Source organism: Phalacrocorax aristotelis, chromosome 1 (genome assembly GCF_949628215.1).
Source record: "Phalacrocorax aristotelis chromosome 1, bGulAri2.1, whole genome shotgun sequence".
NCBI lineage: Eukaryota > Metazoa > Chordata > Aves > Suliformes > Phalacrocoracidae > Phalacrocorax > Phalacrocorax aristotelis.
Genome location: NC_134276.1, coordinates 163,573,290 through 163,593,618, shown reverse-complemented (window position 1 = coordinate 163,593,618; position 20,329 = coordinate 163,573,290). Strand labels below are relative to the sequence as shown.

At 41.3% G+C, this 20,329-nt stretch overlaps 1 protein-coding gene across 6 annotated transcripts in view; it reads left to right on the top strand.

The window, feature by feature from the left end:
• TCF20 (transcription factor 20) overlaps positions 1–18,088 on the top strand; it is a 138,073-nt gene extending 119,985 nt beyond the window's left edge. For 4 of the 6 annotated variants that reach the window (XM_075078597.1, XM_075078569.1, XM_075078588.1 and 1 more), the window contains 4 exons: positions 2,047–2,140; positions 8,836–8,885; positions 11,896–12,023; positions 15,993–18,088. In XM_075078597.1, the coding sequence (XP_074934698.1) occupies positions 2,047–2,140; positions 8,836–8,885; positions 11,896–11,979 (228 nt within the window). In that variant the 3' untranslated portion in view covers positions 11,980–12,023; positions 15,993–18,088. The remainder of the gene's footprint in view (positions 1–2,046; positions 2,141–8,835; positions 8,886–11,895; positions 12,024–15,992) is intronic. The other 2 variants (XM_075078562.1, XM_075078605.1) reach the window with 2 other exon arrangements.
• The last annotated feature ends 2,241 nt before the right edge of the window (positions 18,089–20,329 follow it).

Below are 20,329 nucleotides of genomic sequence, written 5' to 3'. Positions count from 1 at the left end.
ACTTGGTTTTACTCCCAAGAGAGAGTGAATTACATCGCAGTTTGGCTAGAGGTCTGTACGTTTTGGTGTGCATTTAAATATTGGGTTAGATTAATTTTTTTTAACCTTTGGAAACTAGTGTTCATGTTCCAATAGGCAAAAATAAACTGCTTGGATGTCTCTCTCTAGGCCTTGGGGATGTTTTCCATACATCATAAATACTGCAATAGTTTGTCATGATACACATTCACTGCTTAGAAGATGGGACACGGTTTAATAAGGAGTGCTGACGATCAGGCTCAGGACGCTTTAGCATAACTGAAAAGAGGAGGCAGTATTGAAGACTGCAGTTGTAGATGTCATGAGAACTGATGTCTCACAAGCTTTTCTGTTAGTTGGCGTATGCTTTGATTTGGAGAGGGCCACCTGGTTTATGGCTGGAGCTAGTTTTGCTTTCACCCTCATTCAGTCATTTAAATACAAACTAATCTCTGCATAGCCTCGAATAGTAGGAAGAGCAATGACTGTTACATATTCTTAGTGTTTTTTGAAATACTGTGACCAAAACCGTGTTTACTGTACAGAGGAAGGAACTTCGCTGTGGCTGCTATCTTTGGTCACATCTATTCTGCAGACCTCAACTGCTACATGTATGTTATTCAGGGATGTGAAGAAGTGTGGTCTGGCTGATGTGGCTGTCTTGGCATGTGAGCCTCCCTGTACAGTAAAAAACCTGTGCTTTTGACCAGTGCCAGGTGCACTGCTGGTTTGAGCACATCTGTTCTGTGTGCTATACAGGTGTAGCTTGCTGGTAGTGTTAATAGAGCATGTGTAGTGACACCAGCTTTTCCAATGGAAAAAGAGTTTTCAGATCATGTGATCGTCTCTCTGCGTGCAGTCAGTGACCAAAGACAACTTCTTGCAGCCTAAACTCAAGGTGAATTTTACCAGTCATACAAGGCCTTATTGTGGTGTTGGCTGTGTTTATCAGCGAAAGCAAAAATCCTGTGGTTCTTAAGTATAACTCAAGAGTTATTGTAGGTGATCTTTTCTTTTTCTGTCAGTAGTCTATTTGTGTTTTAATTTTTAAATAGTAGTAGCCTCTTAGCCTTTGGTGGTTTCTGCCATATGTGCCTTGTTTTCTTTTTAGAAGGGAAAAATGTCAACCTGCCAGGAATCAGCTTTTATCAGAATGTTAGATTAGTTAATGAAAATCACTTACTGTATATTTTCAAGAAATGAAGTTGCTGTCTGAATGAGATGCACGATAAGCCTACTTCCTTGGGTCATTCCTTAAGTCATTCAGGATGAAGTAATGGGCGAGTGGCTTTCATTCTGCTGCATTCACATCTGTCTGATAATATGGTTAAATACATCATTGACTAGTTGAGATAATAGGATTTAAGAAATGAAAATTGAATGTGGTCATCAGATGAATCTTACTACTTTGAAAATAAATGTATGAGCATCTTTCTAGCACTGCAGGCATTTCTTTTGGGGATATGCCATTTTTGTGACGGTGAGGTATTTTCCTTTGATGCATCTTCTGCTCACAGTAAGCCTTTTTTGGTCACCTGTGAAAAAATGTTGAACTCGGCCTTGATCATCTTTGACCACAAGTGATAATGAAAATGATGTAACCAAATTACTTTTACGCTAATGGTATCCTCTAAATCATTCTTTGTCATGCTAATAATTCTCATTTTAAAGCTGCTGCAGATCAAAAAAAGGCTCTTTTTCTCCAGTTTTAACACTGATGTCACTGTCAGGTAGTGAAACATAGGCCAGTGAAACAGATTTGAGAAGTGTTTTGAGCTCTTTCTGAATGGTTGGTTTGAACACTCGGTATCACTTGCCTGGTTAGCACAGCTGAAAAGTTTGTTTTTTAAAAGAGTGTATGTTGTTGGCCTATTCAAAAGGCCTTTGTACAGTGTGGAAAGATACAGTCTAACATTGTGATTGTTGAGAAATTTGTGCTGGAATGCAGTTGATGAAATTCCCAGGAAGATACAGGTATTTGGACAGATGGTCGCAGTCTTCATTGCCATTTCTTGGTTTCCCTTTCAGAAATGTTCCCATTGCCAGGAACCGGGAGCCACCTTAGGCTGCTACAACAAAGGCTGCTCCTTCCGATACCATTACCCATGTGCCATCGATGCAGGTAAGAACAAATGATGTGCTAACTATATTTCATATTTAGTCATAACATGAGGCTAAATAATTCTAAGGTACTTTACAAATGTATTCCCTCTCAGTTTCTCACCTACTATAAAGATACAGTAATATAAATGGTGAGAAATTACATCAGATAAACAGTGTACAATAACGCGTTGAGACAGGATGGAACTTGCAATGAAAAAGAATCTACCTGAAAATGCAGGAAAAGCCTGGTTTGGGGGAGTGAAGCTACAGTGACTGACACTGGGCTGCAATATGAGAACTGACCACTCTTTTCTTGCAAAAAATAGAAACCCTTTGTTAAAAGGGTTGCAAGTAACCAGAAAGGCATTCCCTCTTTCAGGGCTGCACTCCTGATAGTCAAGGTAATGATTTCAAGTGCAAAGTGTTTGTAGGATCATCAGTACCACTTGCAGCACACTCTTCCCTCATTAGAAGCATTTCAGCCAGTCTCCTGAGTAGCTCCAATTTTCATCTTTGGACAAGCTAATGGTTTGGATGGTATTATCTCCAGCTATGAGCCTGTGGTTGTGAGTTGCCGTTTTGTGTACAATGCTGAAAGTTTTTCATGGAGATAAACTTTAATTTTGGGTAAAAAAATCCTAGCTCAGAATTAATAATGTCATATTACTCCAGTCCTCTGTAACTCACTTCTCCTGTCATACAAAACTTAGTCTGATAACAAGCAGATAAGGATTCAAGAGTACAACTCTTGACTAGCAAATAATTGCAAGCTTCCTGTTTGTTAGCCCAATTCCACAGCAGCCGCTTGTTTCACTGCTTATTTTATGCTGTTTTTCAAATATTACAGTATTTGGAGTAGGTACGCTCATTTCTGAATGGCTGCATTGCATCTCTCACTGTGTAATCCCACCACATTTTATTCTAAAAGAAATGGTTTTAGTAAAATTAATATTGCAGTGGAATACTACTAGTACCACAGTATAGATGGAGAATCCCTGATTTTACATGAAATAAGGTGTTAAAGAAATTTTATTCAGTTTGCAAAAATCACACACTCAAAAAATTGCCAGAAATAAGTGTGTCCATGTAAGTTTAATTTTGGTCTCTTATGAATGTATCTTATAAAATAGTAACTGCCTTATTAGACTGACATCTTTTTCCATAAGGCCCTACCACAGCCTGTAGGATGAAAGGGTACTCATTCATTAGTATACGTTGTCCTTGCTGATTCTGTATTTTATTTACTGCATATGATTCCATCTCAGTTTGCAAAGTGGAGCTGTAGAATCTTCTGTGATGTTCACCTCTGTCCTGTCTGAGTTTTATGAACATTAGCAAACTTTTTATTTTCAGTACATCTGAGAGAGAGAATCATCAGGTTTGCGTTCATATTGTGTTTAATAATTTGTTTCTGGTTTGTGACCTGCCCTTTTCAATACCATGAAAAAACAAAACAAATGATAATGAATGTCACCAATAGTTTGGGGTGCTTAATTTGAATTCTTGTGTTACTAGGTATAGCATTTAGTATTTTGTGTTCTAAACACAGGTATCAAAATCAATTTATTGTCCTTTTTCTTCATATCTACCTTCCTTATTAACTCTACTCCACTTCAGCAAATGCGATAGGATCCTCCAGATGACAAATTTATTGAACAGTCATGACTGATTCCCAAGAGCAGTTCTGTGTTACGCATGGAAGAGGCAGTGTCCTGTACAAAAACTAGTATATAATCATACTATTTAGTCCATATTAAATGTAATATGTCTACTATATAATTGGCTTTTCCTTGCATTTGTCTTGACTTTGCAACCTTTGAGGTTTTTTTTAGAGTAGCTTTTTGTGTTCAAGTTGCAAGGCTATGCTTACTTCATTTTTAAATTTTCTTATGAGACATCATGTTGTCATGTGACCACCTGTCAGTAATAAATTGCAAGGCACTCAGTGGGCTAGAGCTGCATGGAGATGGGATACTTTTGTGAGCTTCGCAAACATATTTAAATAGTAGAAGAGGAGTGGTATAACTGGTGAATCTCTGGTTTCACTCCAGGAGGAGTAGGATTTAGTGAGAACAAAGACTTCTCTTTGTTTCTTTATACATTTTCCTTTCTGTTTCTTCCTTTTCAGTCTGTATGTGTCTGATACATTCTTCACTCTGGCTCTTCATACCAGCTGCAGGCTTTTTATCTAGTTAGTCTCAGGCTCCTCTTCTCAAATTTCTTATCCCAGTCTCTTCGTAAGACCCAATTCTCCCTACTCCTTTCCAACTTCTTTGCCCTGTTTTCTAGCTGTCATTCTGGCTTCCTCCTCTCTGCTCATACTCCTAGCTCTATTTTTCATCTCTGGGCTTCTTACTCCTATTTGGTTCTCCTAACTTAGCTCCTTGTCACACTTAACCCTGCTCTGTTTGTTCTTGTATATTGCCCTTGATCACCTTCACCTTTCTGTGCCTTACTCCACTAGTTCTTAGTCTCCAGTCTTCTGACTGATCCAGTCTTCGCTGCCGCCTGCTGGCACTCATCCTTAATTCCCTGCTCCTAGCTTCTGCTAGCACTAGTCTCTTCATCCTGCTAGCCTCCACTCTTTCTCCAGTTCCAGATTCCCTTTCTCAGTAACGTTTTTATTTCTGCTGCCTTCTGGACCTGTGCTTCCCATTTTGCAGTTTTGAAATGGTCACCTTCTTCCTGCAGGTTGCCTGAGCCTCACAAGTGTTCCCTGACAGCTTCAGTGCTTTTGGTTCTGGTGCCTAAATCTCAGGCCAGAGGTTCGTTTGCAAGAAAGACCTGCTTACACCCGAACAAAACCACGTTTGTTAGAATTTTCAAATGATCTAGCTACTAAAATCTAAGACACCTCTTCTGAGGATGTGCAGATTAAAATCCGTTTCCTTCTTTGGAAAGAGTTACATTTGCTGATTTAGTGGTAAGCTGGCAAGGGCATGCCTTTGCTAAAATTCAGGTCCTACTGCAAATCAGGATATGTTGGAGTTTTTCAGAGAAAATTTGCTGGGATGTTTAATACGGGCAGAATAACTTTTTCCAGGAAAGAGTTTTAAGGAAATAGTTAGACTGCTTTAGCTGAAGTTTTCAACCAAAACAAATAAAAGAGCTCAGCTTGGAGTACATTCTCAGCATTTAAAATTTCAGCCTGATGGTATGACAGTAAAAGACCTTGTTTGCAGTTGCTTTTATCTGTGGGTGTAATCAAGCTGTCTTAATCTACAGCCACTCTTCCAACAAATCTGTATAAAAGAAATAAGCAAGGTATATGGAATAGGGCTTGATTTTCATTTATGCCCAAGCAGAAAATGTAGGCTTCCTTGAGAAGCAAATAAGCATTCTTTTCTCTTTCCTCAGCCTGCTGTCTGCCTATAAACCCTTTTATTGGTTATGCAGTACTGCTGTCTTTCCTGCAGTGAATCAGATACAGCTATTTCTCAAGGTCCTTGAGCTCTGTGGTGGTTTCATTTGAAGTTGACTGTCCTGCTTTGAAGGATAGTCCACCTTGCTTTATTGAGGATCTGGTACAGATCCTGAATCCTCAGAAGTTTGTGCTGACGTTTACAAGGACTCTCAGGCTTTTGGAATATGTATGACTGGTTTTGTATCTTTTTAAAACAAAACACCAAACCAACAAAAAAAAAACCTTAGAAGACACTTGCTGGAATGTTTTTCAGGGTTTATTGACTCACAAACACTTAGTGTTTGACTGAGTTACTGTAACATCCCTGGAAGTGACCATGCCGTAGCTGGGATGAAGTATACACGTTGTGCTCCTAGGCAGCGGCACTGTGAGCCTGGTTTTACCTTTGCATTGGTGCGGATTAGAAATTTGTACCCTGTCAGTTACTGTGCCTCATTTGAAAGGCAGCACATTTTTGGTAAAGGTCTGGAGGGTGAAAGAGCTGAAAAGGGCTTCAGTTACTTAGAGTGCTGAAGGCTGGCCCTGTGGTGCGACCTGGGCTCTGGCTTCTGCGCCAAAGTTTGGCTTCTAGTCCCACCCCGGTGTGGAGCCAGGTTTTGCACCGCTGTTGCTAGCTGGCTGCTATGCAAGGCACGTGGCTTCATAAGCTGGCAGTTCGTACATATGGATGCTTTATAGAGCCTAATTCAGCCTGTCTTTAGATCTCCTTTCATAGAAAGTAATCTTTGGCAATATAGGGTGCAAGAGAGTTTAACTTCCTCTTAGTAATTTGCATAAAAATCAGGATCAGTAGTGCCACTTAAGTAATTTTTATATGGAAATGACTAGTTAACATTGTGTTTGGCTTGTGCCTGTCCAAATTTATGAGGATCCCTCTGATGTCTCAAGATAACTTAGTCCTAGGGATGTCTCCATGGAAACAGGTTCTTTGTTTTCTGAAATTTTGTATCTTCTCCCTCTGCTTGTTCCTCCCCACCTGGAGTCAGATCCTGGTTGTTGCAGCACACTTGTCCCCACAACATGTATCATAGGCAATTTCACATACAAAAGATTGTATAATAAAATGAATTTTCAGAGAACAGAAATCCTGTGTCTTCACAAGTATCATTAAAGATGAGTAACAAGCAGAACACAGAGGGTGAGACAAAGTGTGAAGCTTACAGAATAGTAATTGCTTCTATTAAACATGTTTTAGGTTTTCCATGACTACTTTATGGAGAAAAATCTGTATAAACAGGGACAAGTCTCAGTTCTTTTTCCCTTTCTGCCATGATGAACTGATCATAGCTATGTGTCTGGTGACTTCATGATGAATTGTAATCTGTGATATAAAATACTTGGAACTGCTAACTGAAATCCAGGCCAGCTTTGTAATGATGAACAAGTTTTGCCTTATTGGTATTCAGCTGATTTCTGCAGTGAGATGATGAAATTTTTCATAGTTGTCCCTTAAGAGAAACAAAAAAAATGCTATTAATTGGATCTGCTATTAGTATTTGCAATAAAAATACGAACCTTAATAAGAAATTGAGCTCTATGTGCAGATCAGGCGTGAGGTACGAGGTTTCTGACAGTTCCTTGTGATCCTTGTATGACCTTCCTTTCTGATGTATTAGCTAGAGAAGTGCATCCATTACCGATGTTGGGTTTCCAAGAAAGCAAGCTCCATCCTGTTCTCACATACTGTGTATGTTTTTGATGATTGCTCTGTATGTATATTTTTGATGATTACTGTATTATGCAGTGATAATTCATGCTGTAGTCTAAACATACAATTCATGCCCTTATAATGAGACAATGTTTTATTTCCTGTTATTTGCTAATACTGCATTTGAAATTGTTATCTGTACCAGGATTAAGGGGTTTACTCCCCTTTGCTAAAATCTCTCAAGTAACTTAGCCTATTGCATGCTGTTTCCCTTTGATTGAGGCCAGAGGCATTCATGTTGAAACATAAGCGTTTCATAGCAGAGGGATGCTCTGCCAAAGCTTGGGTGTCTAGAAAGCTTTTCCCTCAAGCTTTAGTTGCAGTCTCCTGCTGTCTGCTAAACTCTTCCAGCAGATTGAAACAGCAGGTAGCACTGGTTATGCTACATACTTAAGAGTATTTTAAATTAACACATTTTATTTACCATTGTGCTTCTTTACTTGCTAGCTATTTGGTTAGGTCAGAGCAGACAGGAGGTCATGAGCACCTTGCTGAACTCTGACGGTCTTGGTCACACTGAGGTGGTGATGGTGCTTGGACCTACTGAGGTGGTGATGGTGCTTGGCCAGCCAGCCTTTAGTGCGTGAGGCAATTGGAAAGAACGATGTCAGAAGTTTGGGCAGTTGGAGAGGTGACCCCGCAGTTCAGGGTGCCCAGGGTAGACAGCTGAATTCTCTCGGAGAGTGCTGCTTTTTCACTTGGCTGTGAGGGTGAAATGCGGGGTATCTGGAAGGCATGGGGAGCTGACCGATGGTGCTCCTGATGTGGGCATAGTGCTGAAGCTCCAGAAGCTGCTGGCTCAGCACCCCTTCGAAGCATCGTGTGAGAGGGGAAGCAACACTTATGATGGCAGTGCCACTATGGAAATGCTCTTCAAACGACAGTATTATGTAATTTGTTCCTAAATAAGCAATCCTACATAGGTGCCCCGCTTTCTGTAATAGGTTTAAATCATTAATTAAACTATTTCTTAGATCATAGAAGCTTCACATATACAAATCATGGAAGCAGATCCAAGAGCACCATGAGTGACCTGACGACCAGACATAGTGTCAAAATGTAAACTGATCAGCTGAATTTGGGATTGCAAATAAACTGTCATATGCAGCCATACCTAGAGACACACACCCCTTCTCCCCCTGATGTTGGCAGGGCCCTGGGGTAAGGATGAAAGGGAGCAATTTTCCTATGAAGTATAAAGCAGGGATTGTCTGTTCAGATTGGATGAAGGCATCCATCATCCTTGTGCTGTAGCAAGTGAAGGCTGGAATAACTGAAGGGGGTTGGGATATAGGATTTGTAGGCTTGCTGTTGCGATTCTTAGTCTCTACAGAGGATCAGGAAGACTGGGGATGCTTGGGCTTGGCTTGGTAATCCAGGCAACATTGTTACTTGGGGTGTTTAGTAATTTTATTTGCTAAAACTTTGGGGGTGGAAGGGATGAACTGGCTAATAAGACAGTATTCCTGTAAGAGATCTTTGAATGAAAAATATATACCTGTGAGGCAAGATTAATGTGTGTGATGTATTATTCAAGTTGATGTATATTAAAAAAGTAATAAATTGCTGTCTTCTCCTCTAGATTGTTTACTAAACGAAGAGAATTTCTCAGTGAGGTGCCCCAAGCACAAGGTAAGAATCCTTTCCTGGATTAGACCTGTTTTTGCTGCCCTCTTCTGGTATCTAAATTTGGATTAGTAATTTTATACCTGGATAACATCTATAGTCAGAGATGCTTTTAGATGAATTCTTCTGTGATGTGTGCTTGTGGTATATTCTGGGGGCAAACATTGACTTGAGAAGAATACAGAGAGTTTAAGAAGATAAAATAAGTTTTTGCCCTATCTGTTCAGTTGTTCTTTAGATCCTTGATGACTCTTTAGAAAGCCCAGCTTCATTTCCTGTCTTCTGCGATAGAATCAGTACCTTGCTAGCTGTTTCGCTTTGAGTGCTACATTGAAACTGGCAGTGGTTTTTCTCCTTGGATTTACTGAGGATGCAAGGAGGAAGAAAAACGGCTCATTCAAAAAAAGTTTCAACCGCTTTTTGGAAACATCTAGACCACCTCATGAACCAATGTAGTGATGAGCCCAAATCACCTTGCTCTGGTTTTGTGGTAGTAACTAGATTGAGTCCTATGTCTCAGCCTTCAATATATCTGTTTAGTTGTTCTGTGTATCTTTGATTCTCCGGAAGACCCATCACCGTTTTCAGTTTTTGGTGATGGATTCAGCATGCTGCTTCTGCCTAGGGTTTGGGCATCCTTAACTGAATGACCCTGGAGCTTGCAAACACAGTGATGCTAAGAGCTGGACTGCTGTTGCTCTCTCTGAGTGGAAAGAGGAGACAAGACAGACAGTACATGCTCTCTGGTACATATAAGCAATGTGATACAGTGCTGGGAACGCCCCTCCCAGCTCATAGGGAAGGATACATCTCTGGGAGGCTGTGGATCCCAGTCCACCAGTTTTAAATGCTCAGAAGTATCCAGATAATGGTATTCTTGTGGCCAGTTGGATACAATAGGAATTGCGCTAGAGCGTGGATGGCATATGGTGGAAAGTAAATTATAATAGGGAAGAATTGCATTGCTTTTTAGCAGGGATTAGTCTCCATTTAGTCCTTGTCTGCAGATCTCTTCTCTGCCTGGAATTAGACTGACATCTGGTGGTCTTTTGTCTAAACAGATTATCTTTAATCTGTCTTTCGTAAACATACAAGAATTAGTCTCATGTTTCTTTCTGGATGTTCTGCCACAATATGATGTATTCATACACATGTATTTAAAATGCGCTGGAAGATTCTGGGGGCATTCAGGCTGTTATCCAGAACTGGCCTATTTTTCACCATATAAAAGAAAATAAATTATTCTGCACAGTTGTGGAATAATGTTGAGAATGTACAGCAAGCTTAAATTGGTGCGTTAATACTACATGAACCTGAAGATCTTGCCAAATAAAAATGGGAAGGATGAGCTCCCCTTCTGTGGAATGCAACTGCCTAAGTGCCACCCCCTCCGCCCAGCTTCGGATACTTGACTAAAGAGAATAAGAAGGTTACGTCTTTGAAGGCTGTTTTATTTTTGGTGCCCATTGCCTGAAGTGTTACAGGGGAACAAAGTGTTAAAGCTTTGCATAGCTCTCTTGGGTCACTGGTGCTGTATATGAGTATTTGCAGTGATGGTACTGAATTGTGAAAGGACACAACCATTTTACACAATCCAGCCTCCCAGAGAAGATACTGAGCAGCCACATTGGTTTCTAAAGTAATCTTGGGGGGCAGGAGGGGGAAAACTGCCAATTAAGTTGATAAAGGTACTTCATGAGGCAGTACAATTTTGAATTTTATTCAGAACTATCCCACTGCAGATTATTATCTGTGTTGCGTCGAAAATGGAAATTCAATACCAGCAGCCTTTCTTTGACACTGAAGTTTGTTGGCTTTTGCCTAGTAAAGACATGAATCATTTGTTTGAGGTCAAGCAGAGTTTTCTTTGCTTGGCTGTGACTCTGCCCTTGCCCTGTGGTTCACTGATCATTACTGGTTTGTTCCAAATCCTTCTGCAGGGCAGAATACAGGATCACCCTGCTCCTTCCATTGTAGTGGCTGGAAAGGGGAGGTCCAGGCAGCTGCGAGGCAGGAACAGAAAGGTTGAAAGACATTGCTCTAGAATGACTGGAGAACAAGTTGCATCAATTTTTTGCATATGAACGTGAGCTACTGAGAGGAAGAAGGACTTTAGATTAGACCATCTAAAACTATGCTTTTAGGTAACACCAGTTTAACAGTAGCTAATTAGTAGCTGGCTAACACCTCATTTTCCTCTGTTCTGTAGTTAACAGGTGAAAGAACTAACTTTATAAATCTTCTAACACTGACTGAGTCCCCCAGCAGAGTGCCTCTTATCCTTTTTCAGTCCATGCCTCACATTGGTAAATACACCTCATCATAATAAGTGGCTCCCGGAGAGCAAAGGTGCTTCTTGCCTCATTAACTGCACTTGACACTTCAGGCATAAGCAAGCGAAGTCCAGAGGGACTGGTCCTGTCTTTCCCTGTGCTCCCCAGTGAGCTTTCCCATTTCCTTCTGTCAGCATTGATGCTTCAACCATCCATGTCCTGAATGTGCTACTTTTGCAAAATAGCAGCTTTTATCACAGGGAAAACGCTGTCTGAAAACTAATCATCTTTTGAAGCATTAGCTTCCTCTCACAAATCCAACTAGCTGTGTGTCTGCATCACAGCAAGTGCTCTTGCAACAGAACTGATGATGATGCTGAGGCACTGAGAAGGATGTAAAGGGGATGGGATGCCTCACCTTTTAGTGAGTCTTAGATTGTCTTAAGCCATCTGTGGGGCAATTTTAAGTGATGTTTCTCAGCTTGTTCTACCTTTTTTTTGTGTTAAATTCTGTGTTTCTGAAAATTAACCAGGCTTTCATATCCCAAACTCTTTACTTTTGCGGAATTGCCTTTTTTTTTTTTTTTTGTCACAGCGAAGACTCTGTCTGAAAAATCTATGTCTGGTTCCAATACTGACTTCTCTTTCTCTCTCACTTTCTGTGTGTTCATTTTCCCTACCCCTGTCTTCCTTTTCTCCCTCATTTTCTTTTTCCTCTTCCTTTTGGCTTGCTGGTTCGTCAGCCCCTCCTTCCTTGCTCTCTTCCCTCCTTGCAGAACAAGATGGTGAAAGGCAGCCTCAGCACAGAGCAGTCGGAGCGGGGGTGAGGGGGGAAGTGTACTCCTGGGAATGGAAATAAAAGCAAGCACAGGTGAGTTGGGGAGAGTTTCCAGTTTCCTGCCTTCTTTTGTGGCTCCTTACCTCCAGTGCCTTCCCCATTTCTATGAGGAGTCAAGGTGCTCTGGTGCGTATTCAGAAAATTTGTAATAACTGTTGGTTTGGTCCGTCCCCGTCCCCCCCATTCTGTTCAGGCTAGGGACTTCACTTTTTTGTATTTATGCAGCAGTTCCTTCTGTTTAACGGTGAGAGGCAAAGCTTGTTAGCTGTTACAACTGCCTGATTACTCTCCCAGCTAAACCAGTGGCAGAAATCTCCTTTCATATTGCCACAGTCATGTCCATAAGGATCTGAAAGGTTTTTTTTCCCAGAAGTCTCAGGGTAATTAGTAGTAAGCTTCCATATAAATAAATTCATCAGTGTCTCTTAAATTTTGTATGTAAGGAATAATTAATAATACTTATGAGTTCCAGATTATTGTAATCTTGATTCCCTTTTTTCTGGAAATGTAAATGCAGGGATAAGTAAATCAATCTTATCAGGAGCCTGTTACATTCCTTTCAGACTGGCACTTTCCTCCACTTTGCAGACAGACATGGGTGATAGAAGGTGAAACTATATCCACAAGCGGCCACAATTTCACAAGTTCGTAATGTTTACTCTGGTCCCTTACCTCCCCTCGCTCTGGATTCCCAGGTGGGCTGTACTTTTGTGAGTCAGTGTAAGTCAGCAGTGTGGTGGAAAGCAGTTGTGCTCTCGTGCCCCAACTCCCCCAGTGCTCTTCCTTCCTGCCACCTCTGCCTAGTCCCAGCATTCATACAGCCATGTGTGAACTTAGTGGGGAATTCAGTTTCTCTGAAACTGTATTTTGTCATGTTAGCATCTGAGTTGGGTCATTTTCCTAATCTGGTTCACTGTGTGGCTGGGCAAATATCCTGGCACAAGGAGGGGGTAGCACAGAGGTAGGAGTTAGCACCCAGGGAGTGGGATGAGGTTGGGATTTCTTATTTCATTTCCACCAAGTGCATTGCCATTCAATGGCAACAGGGAGATCTAAATAAGTGTTTGGTTTCAAATTAATACTTACTGACACGCTTTCCCATAAACTGCAGCCCAGGAAGGTCTCTTGCCTTCATTTCACTGCTCAGTTGCATTTCTTACTCAAGCTAGCTGCTTTTTCTTGCAGTCATGAGGTGAAGTTGCTCTTTCATGTCTGTTCTCTGAGCTGATTATAACAAGCCCTTTCCCTTACCACTGTTCCCTTGCTTACCAGACACCACCCTTACTTTGAAATCTTACCCATTTCTTGAATTAAGTAATTGTGAAATGCTTTTAATGGTGTTTTCAGTGAAGGGTGAGATTAGTCAGAGAATTCTGGGGTTTAGTGCTGTATCAGAAGACAGGCAATGTTTCATATAAACACTTTGTAGATTGACTGTTGACTTGGTTTAGCTGTGCTGTATTTTTTTCCTTCATTTTTAACAGCATTCTTTCTTGGCTTTGGAGTCTTGTTAAAACAGTTACCATGCAAACAGTATTTAGAGTTCATTATTTGAGTAACATTTTTCTTCCATGGTAAAGGTCATTGGGATTCTTTTAAGCTTTTCTTTTTAAAGTGTAAAAGGCAATATAATTCATGTTAAAACAGGTTGATAGTCTCACAGGGTGTCTGTTACAGACAGGGCATCTGTTACAACTGTTAACACTAGAGAACTCTTCTCAGTGAATTTTTTTTTGGGGGGTGGGGGGGTGTATTTCTTTAAGGTGCTGGTGAACATTACTATGTCCCAGAGACCTTTACACAGCTTTTTTTCCTGCATTCTTGCCCAGTGTTAACTCTTTTTTTTATATATCATAGGAATGTCTTGGCTTAAGACCTTAGAGGATGTGGAATCTCTGCACCATGTTTACTGTGTGCTCTAGAACATGTCTCTTAAGGCATCATTTCTTTCCAAAATCCACTTTTTGCCTCAGGTAGTTCTTATCTGAAGGTCCTGTTTAGCCTGCCCCTTTTATTGCTGAGAATGTCATAAAGATTAAGCTCTCCAACCTGACCCTGAATCCCAAAATAAAAACCATACAAATTTAAAAGATCCAATTAAAAAAAAAAATTGCTGCGTTACTGTGGTAATTAAAGAAGTTTAGAGGAATTCTGTAGCAGTGCTGGTGGTACAGGAGCTGCCCTTCTGTTGGCCTTAACGTAAGATAGAATGGGCACTCAGCTGTTAGATTATTGTGCTGGTTTGGTCCTGGTTCACTCCTAGGCCCAGCAAGTTAAGAAAAATCCTGTGTGTTGGATAAGATCCAGGCAAGTCAGTGTATTCTGTCTGTGTTGCTTCTCTCTCCCTGAGCCAGTTGCCTCTAGAACATTTGGATCAAATCCAGATCTGAAGAGTGACTGTGAGTCTGGTGCTCTGGATCTTGTCCAGGAACGGGGAAGGGCGCTCTCTGTGCAGTGAGCCTGCTTCTTCCCTGAGGCAGTGCCTAATGCTCTGGACCGATTCCAGGCATGGGCAAGCTGCGGTTGTACAGGAGCCAGAGACAGCAACATGGCCTTGACACTCCTTCAGTGAGGGCTCACAGTTGCACAGTAATGAATACCACAAAGGTCAGCTGCCTGAACTCTCTAGGAACCTCCCTCCTTTCCTCTTTAGCTGTAGCTCCGTGGCTTACCCGTCTGTTTTTCATACGTACTCGCCTGACTCTTTCTTCGCTCTTAGCCTGGCGCCCCTGTATGAGGAGCTATTTGCAGCCAAGAGGTAGGCTTGCTGGGATGTAATCTAATTGGTGTGCTGATAATCAGAACAGCATTGACTTCTGTATCACATTTTGTTAGGGTTCCCGGGGTTTAATTGCCAGCTATGAATGAACATGGGTGTTACTTCGTTCCCAGGCACACCTCTAATGCCGTTAACTGCTTTCCATATGCGTTGTTTATGTTGTGAGCTTTTTTTCCTTTTCCCAAGCTCACTAGCTGGTGGGGAGGGATTTACCTAAGTTATATCAAAGGGTTAACCTTACTAAATAAACAAATTGCTTCTGGGCTCGCTTGTGCTATGGGAGAAGGGAAGAAAGGAATATATTATTTCAAGCTTTGCTTTATTGGCTGTGCAGATTGAGAATGAGAACTGTGGCTTAGAGAAATTAAATTTTAACTTTGTCTGCAGTTTCTCTTTTGAACTGAGCCTCCACCAACTTAGCAAACTCCTGAAGGTAATCTTCTTGCCTCAGAGAATTTCTGGACAGGAAGAATGAGTGTGCCAAGCACTTGGACATTTCCACTTCTGTCTTGAAAGGACATCACAAGCTTAATCCTTCCATGAACTGTCACTGCCACCATAATCTGGCAATCAGAACAGAAAAGCAGCAGAAATACTACCTGACCTCCAATTACTTTAATTGCAACTTTGTTTAGCTTGTGAAATCCAGCCATTTCCCAGATTTGGTTCCTGCAGCTGGACTCCTGGAATTTTGGTACTGGTTTCACGATCTGCTACATATTCCTCGAAAGCTGCTGTCGGATGGTAGCGTGGTGACCTGTATGAAAATGCTTGGGTCCAGTCCCTGAGGGGCAGCATAGCATCCCAGAAGCTGTCATTGCATTTGAACATGCTTGGCCCCTCTGTTTCCAGTTATTGTAGTCAAGATGAGGGAGCAAACATGAGGGAAACGAGCTCCTTCCTGCGGCTGGAGGTAGCTGTTCTGTAAGAGTGCCGTGTTGTTGCCATGGCACAGATCGTCCTGTCATCCTGGACCTGCTTCATAGCTGGGCTTATTTCATTTTCTGCTGGTTGTTAAACTACTACTTTTTATTACATGGATTTGCTTTTATGAACTACTCACCGTTGTGCTTCCACCCATTTTTAGTCCACAAAACTAAAGAGCTCTTGGTGTTACTGCTGTGGTAGGCTGCTGAGTGGGTTTTCCCGAAGCCCGGGGGGGACGTGTTGGCAGACAGAGGGAAGGAACCATTCTAATATTACTGTTTTGCTTTGTTTTTCAGGTTAGGCTGTTGAGATAAAAAGCGGTGGACATTCGTGACTGAATGGAATCTCTCCCACTGTGCAGCCATGCCCCCTCTCGACGTGCCTGCCAATGCCAGCACTTCCTTCATAAATTCTTACATCACACTCAAGACTGATGACATCACAGAATCTGACCAAGGAGTCCGAACCAGCTGTTTCCATGGACACAATCTCCATAGTGACAGTGGGAAGGGGAGGGGGAAAAAGGAAACAGGTGGGGGGAATTAAAGAGGGAGGGATAAATATATATATATATAAAGATCTATTTTTTAGTCTTGAAAGACTTTGTTTTAAATGAAAGGTGCGCTATATCCCTTTTGATGCTTTTGATTAAAATTAACAAAACCCCGTATAAATTAAAGAAGAAAACTGTAGCTAAAGTAAATATTAAATCCAAATTCAAAGCAAGGCTCATGGAGCCTAACATTTTGTGGGAAGGAATAGCGGAACTGGGCATACTCCGAACAGGACTTGCCTCCCTTCCTCTTGCTTTCTTTCTCACAACATCCAAGGAAGTTCCATTTTAAAAGGCAAATAAAGTCATGATAAATCGTTTGTAGGGTGCGGGAGGAGGGCTTGGGTGGTTGCAGGTGATGGGGTGTCCGTACTTGTGTATGTGGGGTAGGGAGGTTATCATTTTTGAGAAACACTATATATTAATAGTGGAAGCTTGAAAAAGACATGGAGTCTCTTAGGTCATGAGACTTATGAAGTAAGGGGTAGCTGCTGCTTGCTAGATCCCGTACACCTTGTTTGTGTGGGAACATCCGTACCATGTGGGGTTGCCCTTTGTGGCAACAACATGCACCCCCAAGTCATTCCAAGAAGCTGCCTTCAGTTTCGAAGGCAGGTGAGAGAAAGATACAGTTTACCTGCCGGATTGGGGAACTGGAAAGGAGAGTCTGAATGTTGGTGGAGTCAATGTATCTTCAAACTGATCAGAAGAATCCACTTGGCCCTTCTTTTATTTTATGTTTTGCTTTTCCTTAGGAAGGAAGAGGGAATGTCAGTGTATCAGCCTACACTCTATGGCTATCTGGGGTGGGGTTTTTTGTAAATTATGTAATTTTAAAACATTTGGGTTTAAGGAACAACAAAAAGGATTTTTTTCTTGTTAAGGCCTTAAGAAAGGGGTTAGTGCATCTTTCAGGGGTCACTCTGCCATGGGAATAAAATAGCTGTTTCACAAACAGTTTTATATAAAAAAAGCTTAAAAAAACCAAAAAAACTAATAAACTTCATTTTAACCTTGTCTCCTTTTGTTTTGTGCGAACTTGATTTGTTTAAAAGGACAGAGAGACAGTACTATCTGCTGCTTTTTGGTTTCTTTGCCTTCATCAGTTCTGCCTTCAGTGATGACCTTCTGAACTGGCCCAGCAAGAGGAAGACCACAAAAGCTTTTGAAAATTAAAGCTTAGAATTTGTTTGATGTTCAGAGATAATGAGCCAATGACTGGATAAATTTTCTGTTCGTGTTGGTGGTTTCACCAGGTCACTGACTTCTTTCACTCATGGGATGGTAGCATATCCCAGCGATATCAAACAGCGTGGTGTTTACTGGGAAGTCACTAGAGATAGGGATCTGACCAGCATGACTTGGGTAAAAAAATGGGGTTGATATTGCGGGGAGGGAAGAACTATTTTAAAAAGTTATGTACTGGATGCTTGCTCAACTCCTTGCATTTTGGAGTATTCAGCACATAAAAAAATAAAATCTATGATAGCTCATATTAAGATATCTATTTTAACTCTATTTTTAAAAGATCAATTTAAAGATTTGGGAGATAATTTGGCAGTTATTTATTTCTAGAAGTTGCTACTCTCACTGATAAGTATTTGGGAAGAAAGGGCAGTCTTCTGCTTACTCCTTTCCCAGTAGCAGCTACTGAAGTTAGTATGTCCTTCTTCATTAAGAAATAGACCTGTTGTGATAAATGTCACTAATGTGTCCTGAATTGGTGCTGAAAATATTTAACTGCTGGTGTAGTCAGAAAAAAAAATCATTTTTAGCATAGTTAATGTGATTGAGTAAATGACTTCTTTTCAACTGAATAAAAATTGTTTTTTTTCCTAGTGTCTGTTCTATTCTACCTGTTCTGAGAAAAAAAAAAAAAAAGAAAAAAGTTCCTGTTAACTGCATTGATTTATGTTGGTGAAGAATCAGCGTTATAGTTCTATGACAGCAGAGGAACGTGTGGTGAAACTGCTGAATTTGATACTTTTGGCTCTTCAGGGTGGTGTTGCACAGCGGAGGGAGAAGGTTTTTGGGTAGCTGGGAGGGCGTCTCCGAGGTTTTCCTTGTTGGTTTCCATGTTTCCTCATGGCAATGATTGTGGACATTGAGTATCTCCTCGTGCACTGTGGTGGGAAAGTAGTGGGAGTTCTGTAGAGCAAATAAATAAATGGTACCACACTTGACTCCATGAGAAATATTTCTCAGTGGGGAGTGCTTAAAGCCCTTCAAAATAGCTGCTGCTTAGCTCCTCGTCAGTGCTGTTGCCAGAGGTAAGGGGTGTGCTCTCTAGCAGGGAGAGGTCTTGCGAGTTGGTCATCTTTGTTGGTCAAGTCTTTGTAGAAGCCAGAGCTACCATGATTCTCCAAACCAGGCCACAAGGAATCTGAAACAACATGTGATGGCTTCTTGGGAGAACCTGGAAATGATCTGGAGCAGTTGTAAAATCCAGTTGGAAATAAAGATTTCTTTTGGCTCAGAAGATACAAAGTGCTTGAGTGGATTCTGAAAGCTGCTGTACAAAATGTTTACCAGCTCCATCTTGCAAAAGCAATTTAAAGTTCAATATCACGGATACTCCAAACTTGAAAGAAAAAAGGTGTGGAAATCTTGGCTGATTTAGAATTTGTGGAGCAGAAACGACCTGCAGCAGAGCATTGAAACATGGAGATTATGTCCAGGAGAAAATGAGCGGCCTGCCAGCCACTTGGGAATTGCCTGTTTGGGTGAGGAATGAACTAATGAGAGTTTGGGTAAGGCAGCTCATGCTCAAAGTGTTTCTCCACACTGTTTGACTCCCATCAGGATCTCTGAAAGGAGAGTGTCTTACAGCTGCTTCCTGGGAAATACACGCGATGGTGTAGCAGCGTTTCCAAAGTATGTGGTTGCCATTTAAAAAGGGAGATCCAACAGCTAACCTGAGTGAGTCAACGCTGTTGATCAGGGTCAAAGAAAAAGATGACATTTTTCCATAAGGGGTATGCAGTGGATTCAACATGCAAAGGATGTCTACTGATAGGAGCTGATCAGTGTTCAGCTGGAGATGAGGCTGAAGGACCTGCTCCCACAGGAACTGATGGGGGCCCTGGGGTACGTACAGTGAGCGTATCCCGATACCAGGAGCTGCTGATTGATATGTTTATTCATCGTGGATTTTTATTGCATGTTAAATCTGCACTTGGAAATCCAAGGCATAGACTACTGTTGGAGTACCTAGCAAGATGGTGCAGCACAGGAGAAAGCAGTCTCAGCTGCCACTGCAGAAGGTGGTGGCCATCCTCACTAATCTATGTATCACATAGGTATGGGTGGGGGTTTTACCTGGGTTTGTGATGTTCTTGAACCTTTTGAATTTGTCTTAGAACAAGAGAAATTGATAACATGTAATAGTATTGACATTAAAAAAATGTAAAGGGTTCAGGGCAGAGCGTCTGCCAAAGAATGTGGTACATCTAGTTGGTGGAGTCCAGCTAATGCCAAGCTAAAGAAGAATATTTTTGGTGGGACATGCATTTAAAAAAAAAAAAAAAGTAGTGTCAAGATATGGGCAATTAAATGAGAACTCTGGTATTTTGACTCTTTGGTGTGCAGCATGAACTGTAATGTACGTAACCTATGTGAGGAAAGAGAATGTCTTTAATTAATTAGCCAGGTACAGTTACAGGGAGAACATTTTGGGGCTGAGTTGGATATAAGCTTTCTAAATTATCATGGCTAACAGCAGCGTTACTACGTCAGGAACTGCCTGTGCCGCCTTGAGTGCGGTGGTTGTCCTGGACGTGGTAGAAATACTTGTTAGAGGGACGCACAATTGTGTTGTCTGACCTAGTCCCTGGCTTATCAGAATGACTGGAAGAAGCAGTCCTCTATCTAAAAATGTAGAAAATGGAGTTTAAATATCAGACCTTGGGAAGTGGAACAAGGTTATCTGGGTGGCTGAGGATGAATAAATAGTCATTGGTCTGGGTTTTGTTCTAGTGATTAAAAGTTGTGTGAAAAAGGAACAGAAAGAGTACGGGTAATCCAGATTCTGTTACAGATCTAGACAATACAGAGATGTGGCAGATATTTTTGTGGCTCTAC